Below are 20,069 nucleotides of genomic sequence, written 5' to 3'. Positions count from 1 at the left end.
TTTCCAGACAGATAACTTGGTTTCATTTATGATGAGATACTATGGCTTATGTGGGTTAATGCACCAGACTGCAAAGCTGTTTGAACTGCAAGGTTGGCAGTTCAAGCTCACCAGCTACTCCTTGGAAACCCTATACAGGGTCACTATGGGTTGGAACCAACTCAACAGCACTTAACAACAACAACTATGGCTTATTGATTTTTTTATCTTTTTGTGTGTGTGTGTGAATTGAGTGAAGGTTTACAGACAAGATCATTAGTTTTACATTCAACAAATCATATGCTTTGTTTCATCTCAATACTGCAATCCCCTCCATGCAACCACAGTTGTCCCGCTTCCTCCCTGTGGCTACCCGTGTACAAATATCCTCTTTCAAACTCATATTTTTGTGGGATATATAAACATATGTGTATATATATATATCCCACTCTTCCTCCCATACCCATTTAACCCATGTCTCTGTCCTTGTAGCTCCACACAGAACACTGTTGGTTCCAAGGCTGTGTATATATCACTATTTACCTTTATCCCTTATAACCCTGTGTCTTCCTTCACCTGTCTTCATTATTCTTCTGCCAATTTCCCTCTTCTTGTATATTCCCCTCCCCTTTCTTGTATGTTGCCCTCCCTGTCACCCAAGTCAACATGTTTCTGTCCTCTAGCCAGCGAATTACTCTCCCTTTCCTCCTACCCCTGGTTACCATCAAAGAATGTATCTTTTATTATGGAAAGTTTTTCTTGAGTTTTTATATAATATCTTTCCTTTTGTGCCTGATTAATTTCACTCGGCATAATGTCCTCCAGGTTCACGTGTTATGAAGGGTTTTGCAGGTTCATCATTACTCTTCAACTTTGTTGAATTGTTTTTCTTACAGGTGAATCGATTTAGTAAGGTGGAAGACCGAGCTATTTTTGTCACTGACCGTCACCTGTATAAGATGGATCCCACTAAACAGTACAAAGTGATGAAGACGATTCCTCTCTACAATGTAAGTACCCTCTGCTGCTCTCTGAATAAAAGCTTATTAAAGGAACTCACTCGATGGCACTAACAACCTGGTGTAATGGACTAATGGTGACCCCTAGAACTGGGGGACTTTAGAGGTCCCGGAATCTTGTGTTTTGTACAATTTTCTATGAAGATGATCCAAAATTTCCAACAGATTAACAAAAGCATTTTTTTACATGTTAGAAATACTGGATTCTGTGTGATCTGTGTCTAGTTCTGACCATGCTCACTGCTTAAATGCGGTGGAATGGATATATTTTTCTTGTTTTCATAAAGCTTGTTTTTATATGGAAATGAAATCAAGAGGGAAGTACTTTATGAAAAGATTACTGCTTCTTTAGTTGTAGGATTTGCACCGTATCCTGAAGTTCTTTCCACCAGTGTATTTACACACAGAGCTAGTTACATGAGCTCTGATCTAATTCCACTCTGTTATAAAAACCCACTCCATAGAACTTAAAAATTCTTTCATCATGTCTTATTTGAAATTTGGTAGGTTTTTCCTTGAACCTCAGTATGAGACTTTATGTTTTCTTCTGCTTTTATGGGATCTGCTTTACAAGTGACTTCACCCATTCCTCACTTATTGGCATGGTTAACATGTTTCTACCCTTGAGCCAGTTGGTGTTATGTGAAAATGGAGGATGACTGTATCAGATTATAAAATGGAAAATGACTACATCGTTATCTCATTGGTGAACTTCATCAATACGTAGCTGGCAGACCACTGAGAGTCGAGGCCCAGCATCCTTGACACATAACTGTAATCATCACAGCCATGGTATTCCCACCTCACACCTCAGTGCTCATTACTGCAGACATACGTCATTAATGTGCAAAATCACTGGATAGTAGATTCTTTTACTCTTGTTCTAAATGCGAAATGTTGGATAACAAGATAGTCGTTAACAAAGCAGAAAGTGTATTTGTTCTGATTCTTCAAAATGTTTGTCTTTCCTGGACTACAGGATTTTTCCCTGTTTCAGGTGATTTTATTCTGTCTTCTGTTCTTAAAGAGGGAGGTCTGTGCTTGGTCCAATACTGGGAGCTATGAGGAGTATTATTGAGAGATTATTTAAAATCCTCTTGGTATCTGGGAGTTCTGGTGTGATGCTGTGGGATGAAGCAAGGCCAGTTTGGACCACAAGGTCGGTGGTTCAAACTCATCAGCTCCTCCTTGGAAACGCTATTCAAGATTGCTATGAGTTGGAATCAACCCAATAGCACTTGACTTGGGCTCTACAACAGGAATGTTGTTGTTGTTAAGTGCCATCGAGTCAATTCTGACCCATAACGACACTGTATAGGGTTCCAAGGAGTAGCTGGTGAGCTTGAACCATCACCCTTGCAGTTCCAACTACTTTACAGTCCGATGCATTAGCCCACAGCACCACACCAGGACTCCACAGCAGGCATAGGAAATGTTTATATGATTTTGTAATTTTAATTTGTTAAAGCAAAAGTCCTGTTGATGTTGAAGGATCCCTGGTGGCACAGCAGTTAAAATGCTCTATTAGTAACCAAAAGGTCAGCAGTTCTAACCCACCAACCACTCTATGGGAGAACGATGTTGGCAGTATGTTTCTGTAAAGATTTACAGCTTTGAAAACCCTACGTTGTTATTATGTGCTAGCGAGTCAGTTCCAACTCACAGAAGCCCCATGCACAACAGAATGAAACACTGCCCAATCCTGCTCCATCCTCACAGTGTTTATGCTTGAGCCCATTGCTACGGCCACTGTGCCAATCTCTCTCATCCAGGGTCTTCCTCTTTTTCCTGACCTTCCACTCTAGCAAGCATAATGTCCTTCTTCAGTGACTACTCCCTCCTGATATGTTTGGAGTATGAGAGATGAAGTTTCGTCATCCTGACTTCTAAAATCTGTCAACACAGATTTGTTTGTTCTTCTGGAAGTCCATGGTGCTTTCAGTATTCTTCTCCAACACCAAAACTCAAATGCATCCATTCTCCTACGGTCTTCCTTATTCCTTGTTCAATTTCCACATGCATATGAGTCTATGGAAAATACCATAGTTTGGGTCAGGGAACCTTAGTCCTCAAACTGATATCATTGCTCTTGGATACTTTAAAGAGTTCTTGTGCAGATTTGCCTAATGCAATACGTCACTTTATTTCTTGACTGCTGCTTCCCTAAGTGTTGATAGTGGAACCAGCAAAATGAAGTCTTTGACAACTTCAATCTTTTCTCCATTTATGATGATATTATTTATTGGTCCAATGGTGAAGATTTTTGTTCTCTTTACATTGAGGTGCTACTCATACTGAAGGCTGTGTGGTCTTTGATCTTCATCAGAAAGTATTTTAAGTCCTCTTAGCTTTCAGCAAGCAAGGTTGTATCATCTGCGTATCACAGGTTGTTAATGGGACAGTTCTATTCTGTCCTAAATAGGGTCACTGTGATTCATAATAGACTGGATGGAAGTAGGTGGGTGGGTGGGTTGGTAGTGAGGCACAAAGAAGGCCAAGCTATTCCCAGCTTTACTGAGTGATTCAGAGAATCACAGCAGGCTTATTGCCCTGATGACAGGGTTGAAATTGGTCTCAGCACTCCCTTCACACATAAGCATACACCTCTCCCCCTTTCTATTGAAAGGTTAATGGAAGGTAGCTAAGAAAAAAGTGATTTTCTAAATCATTCTCAATTACATATAGTCTTTTTAGCAAAGTCTTTCATAATCTTAAATATTAATCACTGTGTGAGCCTAAAATCTTAAAGAGGCAGGTCTGTGCTTGTCCAGTACTGGGAGTTATGAGGAGTATTCTTCAGAGATTATTTTAAATCCTCTTGCTCTCTACAAAAGAAATATCTTATGGTCGGAAGTAAAAGAAGATGAAGGGGGAAATCATGCTTTATCCAAGTTTAGTCAAGTGCAGCCAAGTAAAAATATATTTTGGTATTTCTTTTAATTATTTTTCTTTCTAGTAAATCGGACACATAACATAAATTCAATAAATAGTTAAACTGACTGAACTCAAGTTATTTTCCCAGACTCCCTTCTTTTTTCATGTTAGCTGCTGGTTTATTCACAATCATTGTTTCCCTTCATCATCATCATCATCACGTTTCATTAGCCCCGCCCAGACAGATTGGATACTACTCACTAGAGATTCTACCTTCCTCCGCACCCTCTGGATCTAGGCTCCCTCTTGAAAGCTTGTAAGCCAGTCACTTCTTGCCTTTGTAGTCGCCCATTTTGGGTAGCCAATGTCCAAGTTGCCCATCCCTGTCTACTCTCTGTATGGAGGGGATGGGAATGATCCTCGCTGTAAAGATTTATTCCCTCTTTTGAACTATTTCATCCATAGGTGTAGGTCAAGTTCATCAAATTGTGTCAGACTACTCTTTTTTTCCTCTTCTTTCTTCTTCTAGTTGAGCTCTGATCATCCAGTCATTGAAGCCAGGTCAAGTGGGTATTATCTGCAAGTGTGGGTGTTCTTGTGCATCTGCCCTCTCTTCTTATCAGGTGTATACTCTTTTGTATCTGGCTGCTTTCACTTAACATGTGTCAGATTTGTCTGTTTCACTATCTCAGTAGTTGTTTCTTTTCTAGAATACTATCTAATTGGATCCACAGTGTATGTAGATGCTTAGCAATCTGCATTTATGTTTGCTCTGTGTCTTTTTGTGTTTTGATGGTTAATTTCTTTCTGTCACTGAATAATACACTATTGTGTGGATAGTTTGTTTACCCATGCACCTACTAAAGGTTACTTCTAGTTTTTAGTGATTGTGAATAAAGCAGCAGAAAAAAACATACGGATTTTTGCAGGGACTGAAGTGTTCAAATCAATTGGGTAGATCTCTAGGCCCTGATTTCTAGATCATATGATTAGATGATGTTTAGCTTGGTATGAAACTGCCAAACTGTCTTCTAAAGCAGGTGTACCATTTTGCATTTCCACCAGCAGTGACTGAGAGTTCTGTTGTTCCACATCCTTGCCAGCATTTGGTATTGTCAGTTTAGGGGGTGGGGGTAACCATTCTAATAGGTATATAGTGGCACCGTGCATTTTTCTGTTCTCCAAAAAAAACATTCAGTTCAGCATATCTGGTGTCTCAATTCATCTTTAACTACAAGAACCATCTCCACAGTCCCTGCCATGAGTTGGTTTGTGTTCAGGAGTTAAAGACTGTTTTTAACATATACCCAAACCAAATATAATTGAAAGACAAAATTGCCAGCTTTTTCCCCTTCCATTAAAAGAATTATTCACTGTATCATTTAATGATGGTTCCAGGCCAACTTCAAAGGAAGATAAATCTGGAAACATTGACAGGTGTTGAGAATAATTTCCATTCTCTCACAGATGGCATGGTCAAGGAAGCATAAACAACATTCTAAGAATGAAATATTCAAGTCACAGGTGACCCCTTTAGTAGCTACAATGTGCTCTCTATGTACAAATACTGCATGCTTAGGCTGGGGTTTCCACCAGCTGGGATCTGTGTTATTCCCCTTGAGTCATCCTCTGTGCTGTACTTCGAAGTTATTTGTAAGTTACAATAGCAACTTACAGCATTAGTTCCAATACAGTTGTCGAGAAAGCTTAAGATTTTTGCAATGAGCAGTGCAATTAAAATGTGAATATTTTGCAAAGCTGTGACACTCATATTTGCTGCATCTTGGACTGGAGAACAAAATAACCTATATAACTAGTAATAGTCTGGTAGCGTAGTGGTTACGAATCGGGCTGCGAACCTTAAGGTCAGCGGTTCGAAACTACCAGCCACTCCGCGGGAGAAAGATGAGGCTTTCTACTCCTGTAAGGATTTACACCCTCAGAAACCCTGTACAGGGTCGCTATGGGTCGGAACCGACTCGAAGGCACTTAACAACAACAACAAGTATTATTTTAGCATTTTAAACATTGATCGCAACCTCTTTAATTGTGAGAATCATCCTAGAGATTACGATAAATTGGTGGAAAACAGTGCAGTTTATGGCTGAGGCATGTCGCTAGAATAAATGCATGTCTGTTCGATTTCATGTGCACGTTAGTTCACCCGCGCCAGTGCCTGGGAAGTGGATTGCCAAGATTGAATTTAATTTGCGTAAACACAAAATCTGTTCACCGGTTTCCACTGAGACCACAAAAAGTGTAGCATTTAACCTGACCTCAGCTGGAATTCCTTTTACCCTTCTTTTGTTAGTGAGTTGGGTTCATTTTGGATGATGGGTATGTTTGAAGACGATTTGAATCTGCCCATTAATGTTGTTTGATATAGTCCCTTTTTATCAGTATTTGCTTGATGGCTAAGGAAGTAGCCAATTAATTACACAAATACCTCTTTTAGTTCTGTGGAGAAGGCGAAGCAAGCAGAGAAGAGAGAAAAGAGACAATTATCTGAACGGATGTGACTGTTTTGTAGCGGTAAATGGATTGTAATTATGCCAGGCTTCATACTTTATTACTCTATTTGACTTGACTCACTAGAAAGATACCTTTTCATTTGGAAGATGGATTGCTCTTGTAATATATACGAGGGTAAGCCCTGCTGAAATCCATCCGCCTGCCAGCTCTGCTCACCATCACCATTTCTAAAGCAACCCTACTATCATGGCAGCATCCCAAGGGAAGGTGTTTCCATGGTGATCTCAATGGAGGCAGTCAGCTGACGTCTGGGTCTGTGCGAGCTGGTGTTCCCCAGCCTTCTCCCCCCTTCCACCTCTCCCTCCTGCCTTTAGACTATATTTATTAGTCCTCCAATGTATAATCCCTTAAGGTCAGACCATGAGTGGCATTTAGGTTTCTTTATTTATTTAGGTAATACATTTACCTTCCTAATTAATTCTCAGCAGTTCTTGGAAGCTGTATTATTGTGAATGTCCTGTGCAAATATTTTTATCTTTTGCTTGGCATCACAAAGACAGCTTCTTACCAATATTAGCTATTTAGAAACCTTTGTTTTGGGGGGCGGAGCTGGGGGCGGGGAGATGTCTGTATAAAGAGATGTTAAGGTTTCAGTATAAGTTTTCAAGATTTTTTTTTTCTCTTGCTCCAATAATTTTGCAAGGAGTGTGGTGACTCTGTAGGATAAGCACTGGACTGCGAACCACAAGGTTGGTGGTTTGAGCCCACCAGCAGCTCTGAGAAAGATGAGGCTTTCTGCTCTGACAAAGATGCAACCTCGGAAACCTTAATAAAGTTGCTGTTAGTCAGAACCGATTCAACAGCATTTAACAACAAAAACACTGGCTTTGCAATAAAACAGTCTTTCTGCTCTCTTTATCATTGATTTTATTATTGGAGTTGTGTGAGCCACAGACTTTTAAGAAATGTGACATCTAAGTTATGTTCTCTCTAGATTGTTTTCCTGACACAGGGTCAGAAGTAAAAGCCTTGTGTTATACTGGCTGGAAACCACTGCTTATGCTAAATAGAATTAAGCAAACCAATTGATAATGTCAAAAGTCATTGTTTCCACATGAGGTAGGGTCCATTTTCATCCGTAGTAGACTTGCAAATTCAACTGCAAATGTATAAGAGGTCATCAAGCAGGTACAAAAACAATAGTACAGGCCAATTCCTAACTCGTCTCAAATCTATCTAGTTGAAGAAGCACAAAGCCTTTTAAAAACTTAAGTGCACGAAAAATCACTACACCACCTTATTTATCTAGAGGTCATATTGCTAGAAACAAGATCCTTTTAAAACAATGCCCTAAACCCAGAAGTGTACGTTAAAACAAATAGTAAAAGATCCATTTGCAGAGATAGATGTCACTGGCTGAGGCACAAATAAGCTTCTCACACAAAAGTTTGATCAGAGCTCTCTTTCATTCAGTCAACATTTTTAACACCTATTATGTGGGTGGGGGAGTCCTGGTATGGCGCAAGGTCAGCGGTTCAAACTCACCAGCCACTCCTTGGAAACGCTATACAGGTTCGCTATGAGTCGGAACCGACTTAACGGCACTTAACAACAATGTGGGTGAGAATCCTGGTGTGGCATTGTAGGATAAGCACTGAACTTCAAACCACAAGGTCAATGGTTCAAACCCACCAGCCGCTCATTGGAAACCCTATGCAGGATGGCTGTGAGTCACAACCGACGTGACAGCACTCAACAACAACAAGTGTGTGGGTGTGCAGCTGTATGTAGAGTAAGCACTGGACTGCTATCCACAAGGTCAGCCACTCCTCAGAAACCCTCTACAGAGTCAACATGAGTAGGAACTGACTCAATGGCACACAACAACATTATGTGCCAAGCAAAAAGAATTAAGCGCTGAGCTGTTACTTGAAAGGTCAGTGGTTTGAACCCATCAGCCGCTCTGCAGGAGAAAAATGGGGCAGTCTGCTCTGTAAAGATTTACAGCCTCAGAAACCCTGTGGGACAGTTGCTCTGAGTTGGCATTGACCCCATGGCAGTGGGGTTTGTGGGGGTTATGTGCCCTGCAACGGGGATGCAATGACAGATGGCTCTCAGTCTCTGTCCCAAGGCTTCACGTGGCGGCAGAGAAGTGAGCCAGTGCCTGGGGCAGTGACTGGGGCACGCTGTCCATACACAGCACTACTGTGTGCAGAAAGTCACAAAGCTCTCAAGGAATGTTGGCATTCACACCAAGTCCTTTTGACCCTAGAATCCTTTCTGACCTTCCTGCCGGTAAGCACTATCTGCAGCCTCTATTATGGCGAGCTTCTATTCCGATTTTAAAAAAGGGGGAGAAATCGCAGAATTACCATTTGTCATGTTCCTAATGCTAAGTGCTTATTAATCCACCAATCCACTGCCATCAAATCGATCCCAACTCACAGTGACCCCTTTATTGTTGTTGTTAAGTGCCATCAAGTTGGTGCTGCCTCATAGCGAACCTGTACAAAGTTTCTGAGGAGCAGATGGTGGGTTTGAACTGCCAACCTTGTAGTGCCCAGTCCAGTGCTGATCCTACAACACCACACCAGTGGTCCAGGTGGTCCTACGTAGAGTTTCCAAAGTTGTAAACCTTTATGGGAGCTGACAGTTTCATCTTTCTCTTCTGAAATGGTTAGTGGGTTTAAACTATCAACCTTGCAGTTAGAAGCCCAATCCTTGTCTCACTTGGCTACCATGGCTCCAGGAAGTTGTTGTTTTATTAAGTGCTGTCGAGTTAGTTCTGAGTTACAGCGACCCCGTATAGGGTTTCTGAAGAGCAGCTAGTGGGTTTGAACCACCAACCTTGTGGTTAGTAGTCCAGTGCTTATCCTACAGCGCCACACCAAGAGTCCATGTAAGAAGCAGTATCATTTTATAAATTGTTAGGTGCCGTCGAGTTGGTTCCAACCCATAGCAACCCTGTATAGGGTTTCCAAGAAGCAGCTGGTGAGCTTGAACCACCAACCTCGCAGTTCAGACGGCTTTGCAGTCTGACACATTAGTCCACAGCACCACACCAGGACTTCTCATTTTATATATTGGTAACTAGTGCAGAATTTTTCTTTGATGACAAAGCCCATGATAGCCATAAAACTAAACAGCTCCAGCTTTGTCGCTTCTGTTCCTCTTTATCTCCCCCCCCCCACCCCGCCGCCTCTTCCTCCCCCATTTCCCTTGTTTATAAATGTTACCATTTTACTTTCTAAAATATTTAATCTTGAGCTTTTTGTTAAACAAATGACTTGTACACCACGAAGATCCAGCAGGAAACTAGATAATCAAGACTCAAATTTGTGTATTGACCATTTTCTGCATGTCAGGAGCGCCAAATGTTTGATCCCTTGTGGTTTAAATGAGAAATAAAATAATCCATCTTGCCTCGTTTCTGTTAGCTGCCGTATTGTATCTATACATGCTCCTCACTGAGCGACTAGCTCCTTATCTGACCTTTCACCTTTACAACAATAGGCAAACATCTACCTGCCAACTGTTTGGCTGCTTAGCAATGTGTATCTAGTGTGATTCTCCTTGGTCTGTCAGTTAAAGAATGAAGTCACCCTTGATTTTGTGATCTTCTGTGGTCATCCTCCCTTTTTGGAGAATGCTAATCTTCACATCACCACCTGAATTTTGGAACCCTGTGGGTCTGTTTGCATGGCCTATTGCAGTTAAAGAAGGACTGTAGACAAGGGCAGGCCAGCAAAGTGTAGTGCTGACCTAGTACTTAGAAGTAGGGTTGGATTACCCAGTAAGCAAGGTAAGCATGGGATTACTTGTACTTACTTTCTAATCTGTAGTGTACAGCTTCACATTTTTCACCATATCAAAGATTCTTCCTGTAGGTTTGACTGGCTCTGTCTCTCTCCCAACCCCACAGCGCCTGCCTACAGAATCAAATCCTCGTTTTCAAATTGACAGCCCCTGACTGAGACTGAGTATCCTGCTTACTGGATACTCCACTCCTGTTTAGAAGATTTGAATGTGATTTTGTTTAGTTTCCATGTTTGTAGCCAAATGGGAGTATGGTGGCTCTGTAGGACAAGCACTGGACAGCTAGCCACAAGGTCAGCGGTTTGAGCCCACCATCCGCTCCAAGAGAGAAAATTGAGGCTTCCTGTTCCCATAAAAATTTACAGCCTTGGAAATGCTATACACGAGCCAAATAGACCATGTTAATTGTCTAACGATGTACTGACATCTTCTAACTCAAGGGTTCGCAATCTTGGTTGCACATTAGAATCTCCTGGGGAGTTTTTTTTAATGTACTGATTCCCGACGCACACCCCAGACCAATGAAGTCTCCCTCAGCTGAGACCTAGACATCAGTACATTTCCAAGTCCCCAGGTGAGTGCAATGTCAGCCAAGGAGGAGAGCCACTGTCTGGGCCTCAGATCTGTTCACTTTTTGTCCTGGTTATTTCTTGGAAACATTTGTTGAAAGTTGGATTTGTCCCAAAATTCAATTCTGCCATTAGGATTTTTCTCACTTCTGTGTGAGACAGGCAGAGTGTGTGTGGTCTAGAAAGCCTCGTGACCTGTATAGAAAATTAATAAGATTTTATGGCCTCATGTTTGAGGACAATCCTAATGGGAAAGGTTTCCTTAAATAAGGGCAGTAGAAAATAACAAGTTTGTGCCTTTTTTTATTGGTTGGGGTCCAGAAAAGCAAGCATTATAACAAAGTTCCACTACACTATAGGAGAATTTTATTTTCTAATATAATAGATGTAAGGGGATTTCATTTCATTAGAATTGTGTTTAAATGGAGACCTCTTTAGAGTGTGTTAGGGTTGGCAGGTACATCTAGCAGGACAAGTACTGCTGACCAGTTCAGAATCCTATCTTCTGACTTTGCTAAGTTACCACATTGGCTTCTGTGAATGAAGCGTCTTTTTTCTCATGACTTCCCCTCTCTTCTCTCCCTCAGCTGTTCCATATAATAACCTTCTGCTAAGCTTACTGGGTTGTAAAAATCCCTTGTAGAGTAGGTAACGATCATTGCACTGTAAACAGTAAAGGACATAAGAGAAATCGCATCCCATGGAGTCTGGCAAACGGGTTAGGATATGTAGCAGCATTTGGGTGGTTGTGGAATCTGTGCCCCATTTTAACACCCACCTCACTAGATTGTTAAAGCCTGAAATGATACGAAGTAGAAAAGGCTAAAATACTACATGTAAAGTGCTTAGTACAGTTCATGTCACATAGTAAAATGCTCAGTAAACCCCTGGCAACGGCAAGCCAGAGGAGAAGGATGTAGTCAGCCCTCAGTATTTATTCTCTGTTCTGGCTTTTCATTCTGCCTGGAGTGTTCTTCCTCCGGATTACCTGCATACTTCCTTCCTCACTTCATTCAGTTCTCTGTTCAAATGGTACCTCACAAGGTTTTCTAGAATGATACCGCCCCAGCCCCGCCCAGCCCTTCTCTGTGTGTTTCTATTACCACTTCCCCCTTCTTCATAGGCCTTCACATAATACAGTTGTTTGCTATCTAGCTCCCCCATATTCCCACTGGATCATTGGCTCCGTGAGAAAAGGGTCACAACTCTCTTGTTCTCAGGACATACTACCATATCGCGGCGTTCAGTCAGTGGGTCTTGATGTATGAGTTAAAGAGGGACCCAACTGAAGACAGGGAAAACAGTGACGAGGCTGCCACAGTAATCCCATTAAGAAATCACAAGACTCTGGACTCAAAGAAAAACCGTAAAGATGGGGAGAGGGAGTTACAGTCGAGAGGTATGTAAGTGGTAGAAACAACAGGCCTTGGACAAAAGAAGAGTCTAGAATAATGCAACTTAGACAACTGGTTAGATGGCAGTGCTGCTTACTCGCTAAGATTAGAGGTGTAGGAAAAGAGGCAGGGGACGGCATGGGAGAGAGTAGAAATAAGTTCAGTCTTAAATAGGTTTCACCTGTGGTGCCTAGGCATCCCAATGGAGAGACCCCGTAGATCTAGATTGTTGACTCTCTAGAAGACAATCAGAGATGGAGACATAGATTTGGAAGCCACCACATGTGAACATGGATATGAGCATCCAAAAAAGGTGAGAATAGAGGAAGGGGAACGTACCTGTAAGGTAGATTGATTAGAACAGGGCCTGTACGGTTTGACTTTGATAAACAGGGATGCATGGGAAGTATTCAGAGTTTCCTGATCCGAGAGAACCCTTTGAACTCATTGTCTTCATGTTCATATCCTATCTGTCGAATACTATAACAGATACTAGAGAAGTAAGATGGGAAAGCCACAGACTCGGGTTATTGTTTAGTTGTTGTTGTTAAATGCTATCAAGTCAGTTCTGACTCATAGCAACCCTGTGTAGGGTTTAAGGAGTAGCTGGTGGGCTTGAACTGCTGGCCTTATGGCTAGCAGTCCAGTGCTTTTTCTTACAGTGCCACACCAGGACTGTTTAGTGGGTGAGGCAAACACATACAGAAATCATCACAATGGATCAAGTGCTAAAACAGAGGTCAAGTGCTATGAGGGCACAGAGGAGGGGGGCAGATGGCTTCTGAGATGAGGCTTTAGGGATTCCCAATTGTGTACAAGAACCTGTGCACTTTTCTGCACAAGGCTCTTCACTTTTTTCACACAGATCTTAAAGGGGCTGTGTAATTCACTGGTTTGGGCAGTGCGGAGGTACAGATCTTAAGTGGCATGAACAGGTCTATTTGTTAGGAAGCAAATTCTGACCGCATTACAAAGTGTGAGCTGAAGTGGGCAGAGGGTGATGGATGCAGTGGTACCAGGTACATACAGAAAAGAGGATTCTGATTGATTCTTAATTACAGTTAACATTTCTTCAGTATTTATTATGTGCCAGATACTATTGTAATTGTTCTACATGCATAAATTTAAACCATCTTTTCATCATCCCTCTAAGGTTGATAGCATTAATCCCATTCTAAGGTAAAGATACGGTGGTACACAGCATTGACAGTGTTCACCAAAGACATAAAGTTGGTAAGAGTAATGCTAGGATTTCAGCATTAAATGTGACCCTAAAGCCTATATTTGGCTCACTAGTCTGTGCTGCCCCCCAACTAAGAATGGATGAGCAGGAGAAATTGAAGCAGATTCTTTCTTTGATCGTAAGAGACAGTGTAGCTGATGGGGGAGTTGTGGGCACATGAACTCTTTTAGTCCCATCTGATGTCACTCCTTTAAAATCTTGATGAATTTACAGTGTGTCAGTTTATCCTCCACTTCATTCAACAAAAAGCATACCCACAAATCTCTGCCAGATAAGCCCTCATTCACCCTGGGCTCTCTGGGAGCTGCTCTGGACGTCCTTAAGACCCTTAGGAACCCTACTGTTTTGTTTGATGCCAGGCAAAACATCTGTTAGAGAGCCTCTGGTCTTTTGGAAAGGAAGCCTGGTAGCACTGTGGGCTAGGCATTGGGCAGCTAATCACAAGGATGGTGGTTCAAACCCATCAACTGCTCCACACAAGAAAGATGAAGCCGTTTGTAGTCTTGGAACCTCAACACACAGTGGCTCTGAGTCAGAATCAACTTGATGATGGTAGGTTATTCTTTTTTTGTTGGGGGTGGGGAGAGATTGGTCTGTCAGAATGGTACCATAAAGCACTTCTTTACACTTCCCTAAGATTTTAGAGGGATCATTCAGCCCCACGTTAGATTTGATTATTGCCTTGAAACCATTTCTTATCTTAAGAGTCATTTGCAATCTGGAGAAACCGGGAATAAGAAACACTTTTATTTCCAAATCCTCTCAATTTTATACGAATGCTCAACAGTTTATTAAAATCATCTCTCTCCCTTTCACATTTCATCTTAGATAAGAAGAAGTCGGCTAGCACTTCCCTTATTCTTCTGGAAATCTTCTCTAGATCAGAGAGCTTGTTAAGGATATTTTCTGTTTTCCCCCTTTCCCCAGGCAACAGTGTTGTCCAACGTACTACCACTTCACAATAAGAGTCCTCTTTCCTCCAGCTTGAAATGACATATTCCTCACTTTCCTTCAGGCCCTCTCCGACATCCTCCTTAAAGCCTCTCATGATTCCAAGAACAACCTCCTCAAGACCCTTCCAGCTCCCACCCACATCTCAAAGCCAGTGCCAAATGGATTTTGTTACAGCAGCACCGTACTCCTTGTTCCTTTTTACTCTAGTTACTACTGCTGGATAGCAAACCACCTCACACTTAGAGGAATCAAATAGCAACCGTTTTATCCCAGGTACCTCTGGGTAGACTTGAGCTTCCGACATTTTAGTTAACTGCTGAGTACATTAGCCGTTTGCACCACCAAGGGACTGCAGCAAATACTGTTGTTAGGTGCCACCTAGTCAATTCCAATAGTGACCCTATATAAAACAGAAGGAAACACTACCCAGTCCTGTGCCAGTCTCACAATCGTTCCTGGGTTTGGGCCCATTGTTGCAGTCACTGTGTCGGTTCATCTCATTGAAGACCTTCCTCTTTGTTTGCTGACCCTCTGTTTTTCCAAGCACGATGTCCTTCTCCATAGACTGGTCCCTCCTGATAACATGTGGAAACATGTGAGACAGTCTCACCATCCTTGCTTACATTGCAGTCTCTCTCTCTACTTCTTCCAAGGCAGAGCTGTTCATTTCTCTCCCAATTCATATTCTTCACCAACACCATGATTCAAAAACATCATTTTTCCTTCGGTCTTCCTTGTTCATTGTTCAGCTTTTGCACGCATACAAGGTGATTGCAAATACCGTGGCTTGGGGCAGGCACATCTTGGTCTTCTTTGCTTTTTTAACACCGTAAAAAAAAGTATTTTGCTCAGATTTGCCCAATGTAATCCATTGTTTGACTTCTTGACTGCTGTTCCCATGGGCATTGATTGTGAATCCAAGTAAAATGAAACCCTTGACAACTAGAAAAAGCAACTATTTTATTATGCTTGTGGATTCGGTGGGTCAGGAATTTGGGGAGGGCCAGTGGGGCCAGTTAGCTGTGCTTCACAATATCTAGGGCCTCCATTGGAAAACCTGAAAGGCTAGAGGCCAAGTCAACAACTGAGGGTAGAAATCATGTGAACCCTCGTACACTCACCATGTGTCTGACCAGTGCTGAGACGACATGGCGTGAGAGACTTTCACATAGTCTCTTACTGAGTGGCTCACATAACAAGCACTTTGTTGCTTTTAAGAGATTGTTATTTGTAAAGGAATAAGTCCTCATTTATCCCAAACCAGGCCATATTTCTATGATGAGTCTTGTTAAGATTTCAGATTTATAGCTATTTGGGGTGAAGAGTAAGGAGGGAATAGGAGAGAGAGAGAGACAGATGGACCGAGAACAGAAAGACAAAGTGAGGAAAGAAAGTTACCAGGCATCCTGAAAAAAGCCAGAGCATCTGTCTTCCAAGGTTCTGAATAGAAAACAGAATGAATAGAATGTTCTCCATCACTGAGCAGCCAAATCAATTTGTTAATTGAGATCCAAAGAGCATAAACATTATAACTCTGCAGTCAAACCAAAGAACTGAAGTTGTGGTTGTGATATGCTGTGGAGTCGGTTCCAACTCATGGCGACCCTGCACAGGGTTTCCGAGGCTGTAAATCTTTACGGGAGCAGAAAGCCTCATCTTTCTCCCATGGAACAGCTGGTAGTTTCGAACTGCCGACCTTGAGGTTAGGAGCCCAGCTCATAACCAATATGCTATCAGAGCTCCTTAAAGAACTGAAGTACAGAGTAGTAAATCAAATAAAGAAGCTAACCAGTGTATGTGTCCACATATAAGCAGAGACCTGAAGAAATTAACTGGCTATGATGGTAGTGAGTGGTTTTGGGTTTTTAATTCTATGAAAGTTCTTATGTCAGGCCAATCTTTGGCCAGCAGGAGAAAAAAGAAGTTAATGAAGAAGTCCTTAGAGGTATGTGTAGAGAGCAATAAATGAAAAAGAGAGGAGATCCCCACTCAAGAAAACTCTGGAATAGACTATGAAACAAAGAGACCACTAAGTGAAAACTAGCAGGAAACATCATGAAGCAGGCCTGCGTTCTTGTCCCTGGTTAGTCCTTGATGCCATAAAGGAGTGACTCATCATTTTAAAAGATGAGTTGTTCATAAAGTAACAAAGAGTTCGTGATCTCATGCCTATTCCATTATTAGTCTTTTGTCACAAAACGTCAGCTCCTTCTCCTACGATTCACAAGTTTTCCAGAAAAATCTGCAACTTCTCAAAATTATTGCTTGGGCTTCTGTATTTAACAGCTAGCATTTTCATTGACAAAACGTGTGTGTACACAAAGAAAAAGACATAAAAACTCAAGAAAGGAAAATAAGGAGAAATAAGAAGCAAAAAACTTCATAGCCAGCAAATGGCATGTAGGTACAGTGACCTTGGCGGAGTAGTGACTCCATCCTTTGACCTTATGTGATAATACACCAAAAGGCGCCGTTTTGCTCTACAGACATGTACTTAGTGCCAGTTCTTGTCCCACAGAGTGAAATAATATGAGACAGAATCTAATCTAATGACCATGGATTTATAGCCTCAAGATAAAGTTTTAAAGATTATTATTAAAAACTCAAAATTGAAAACCAAAGATTGCCTGTCCATTAGGAAAAATCAAATGAAATTAAATTCTATCATAGTTAGTGTCACTATGGTGATGATGGCCATGTGCTGTGGCATCACTTCCGACCCATAGCGACCCTGCACAGGGTTTCCGAGGCTGTAAATCTTTACGGGAGCAGAAAGCCTCATCTTTCTCCTGCAGAGCAGCTGGTAGTTTCGAACTGCTGGCCTTGCAGTTAGTAGCCTGACTCGTAACCACTACACTACCAGAGCTTCTTAATGTCACTGTGTTGTTGTTGCTAAGTGCCATTGAGTCGGGATCTGACTCATAGCAACCCTATACAGGGTTTTCAAGGAGCAGCTGGTGAATTGGAACTGCTGGCCTTAACAGCACAAACCGATGTTGCAGTTTACCACATTAACCGGCAGTGCCACACCAGAAGTCCTATAGGGAGAATATAGTCCAAAAACCAATCCACTGCCATTGAGTTGATTCCAACCCATAGGGTTTCCAAGGCTGTAAATCTTTATGGATGCAGAAAGCCTCGTCTTCCTTCAGCAGAGCAGCTGGTGGGTTTGAACTGGCAGCGTTGTGTTTTACAGTGTTTACCCTACAGCACCACCAGCACTCCTTTAGGAAGAATGTGGTGTTGTTGTTGTTAAGTGTCATCGAGTTGGTTCCAGTCCATTGTTGATGCTCTTGGTAGGTGCCATTGAGTCAGTTCCAACTCATAGCGACCTTATTATGCACAATAGTACGAAAGACTGCTTGGTCCTGCGCCATCCTCACAGCATTGGTTCACCTTGAGCCTGTTGCTGCTGCCACTGTGCCAATCCAACTTGTTGGGTGTCTTCCTCTTTTTCATTGATGTCCTTCTCTAGGGATTGGTTGCCTTAAACAATATGTCTGAAGTATGAGAGATGAAGTTACACCATCCTGGCTTCTCAGGAGCATTCCGGTTATACTTCTTCCAACACAGATTTATTTGTTTTTCTAGCAGTCCATGATACTTTTAATATTCTTCTCCAACAACGTAACTCAGATACATCAGTTCTTCTATGGTCTTCTTACTCACTGTGTAACTTTCACATGCATATGAATGAGGCTATTGAAAATACCATGATTTGGGTCAGGCTCACCTTAGTCCTCAAACTGACATCTTTGCTCTTGTACACTTGGAAGAGGTTGTGTACAGTAGATTTATATCCAACTCATAGTGATCCAGCTGTTAATAAACTTATATCCTTGTGGCGCTGTAGACCACACGCTGTGGACCACAAGGTGGTTTGAACCAACAAGGTTGGTGGATCAAACTCACCAACCACTCCTTGGAAATTCTATACAGGGTCACTATGAGTTGGAACTGACTCAGTGGCACTTAATAGCAACAATATCCTCTTATTGGTAAGAATTGAAATAGTCTTGTTTAGGTCACCATTATAGCATGTGACTTGTATGTCACCTTCAAAGGTAAACTATTTTGTTTGTAAAATTCTCATGCAACTAATTGGCAGAACCCATGAAAACAAAGACAGGACAGGGAGACAATTCAATATTATGAGTTTGTTTTTAGTGCACTGTTGTTGTTAAGTTCCGTCAAGTTGGTTCCAACTCATAATGACACAATGTATAGGGTTTCTGAGGAGCAGCTGGTGATTTTGAACCACTGACCTTGTACTTTTAATTGACCTTATGGTCAGGTGCTTATCCTATGGCCCCACACCAGGACTCCCTGGATTTCCAAGTCTCTCTTAAGTAATGATCTAATCTTTGAATTTATCAGGTGTTTTGTAGACAGACAACTAAGATTGACTTGTAGACAGACAACTACAAGCTGACGTATAGACAGAAAACTATTATTTAAAAAGAACAATCAGAGGAAATCATCCAGTTTGAATAAAATGATCTATATATCTTGATTTGGCAGGAATCCCAGTCCACTCCCGATTCCTTGTTCCGTGGTACTGGGTCTCTCTGATCCCTGCTCACATCTCTCTCCTTTGAGATAAAAGGTCGGAGTCCTAGTGTGGCACCGCAGGACAAGCAGTAGACTGCTAGTCACAAGATTGGTGGTTCAAACCTCAGAACCCCTATACAGGGTCACTACGAATGCAAACTGACTTGCCAGCACTTAACAACAACAAGATAAAAGATGTTGCGGGCCATAGCCCGGAAACCCCCCTTACATTGGATCAGAGCTATGTCAGGATTAAGGGTGTTGCATCCCACCCTTAACCTTCTTATTGGTTTATCAACACCACAGGGGATCATGACTATGTGTCAGATCAGCGAATCATGGTCCCACCAAGCTAACACATTGGTGCTGGGGCGGGGGGTGGGGGGGGAAGTACAATTCATAATTCATTCCCTAACAGTGACCATATAGGACAAAGTAGAGCTGCCTCCTGTTTCCTAGGCTGTCATCTTTATAGGGACAGATCACCAGCTCATCTGTCCCCTGGAGCTGCTGGTGAGTTTCAACCTCCAACCTTTTGGTTCACAGCCAAGCACTTAATCATTGTGCCACCAGCACTCATAATGTACTTAGTCTCTATTATTTTTAAATCGCATTAAAATATGTGTGCTTGACCCAGAGGAGCCCTGGTGATACGGTGATTAAAGTGCTTAGCTGCTAAACTAAAGGTTGACAGTTTAAACCCTCAGGAGAAAGAGTACAGTGTTGGAAACAATCAAGATAGAATATGCAATAAAATTAATAAAATAAAACATGTATTAATAAAATGAATATAACAGACATGCATGTGCATGATTTTGGGGACCCAAATCAAGATAACTAGAACATTTCATTCAATGCCAGAGATTGTGAGAAATAGAAAGGGAACTAACAAGGGGAGTGGGAGGGAGACTGGTTCAGAGAAACGTTTATACAGGTTGTGGCTGCCTGCCTGCAGGTTACTAAGATAGAAACTCCTCCCTTGGCTGATGTTTTCCCCACAGTATCTTATATCGGCATGGGACTGTCAAGGGCTTCAGAGATTATGTCATATCCTACTTATATTTGAGTGTAAAACTCTTGAAGGTAAAGGGAGTTTTTAGGGATCTCTTTATGCCCCATAACCCACTGCCCTCAAGTCAATTCTGACTCATAGTGACTCTGTGGGCTCCTATAGTCACTATAGTGAGTCCTGGTGTGG

At 41.9% G+C, this 20,069-nt stretch overlaps 1 protein-coding gene across 1 annotated transcript in view; it reads left to right on the top strand.

Annotated features, from left to right (window-relative positions):
* Nucleotides 1-20,069, top strand: part of MYO1D (myosin ID) — a 382,292-nt gene that overhangs the window by 255,906 nt on the left and 106,317 nt on the right. The window contains exon 20 of the mRNA XM_006832312.1: nt 876-989. Coding sequence (XP_006832375.1) covers nt 876-989 — 114 coding nt within the window. The remainder of the gene's footprint in view (nt 1-875; nt 990-20,069) is intronic.

Source organism: Chrysochloris asiatica, unplaced genomic scaffold (assembly GCF_000296735.1).
Source record: "Chrysochloris asiatica unplaced genomic scaffold, ChrAsi1.0 scaffold00007, whole genome shotgun sequence".
Classification (NCBI taxonomy): Eukaryota; Metazoa; Chordata; class Mammalia; order Afrosoricida; family Chrysochloridae; genus Chrysochloris; species Chrysochloris asiatica.
This window is presented reverse-complemented; position numbering and strand designations above follow the sequence as displayed.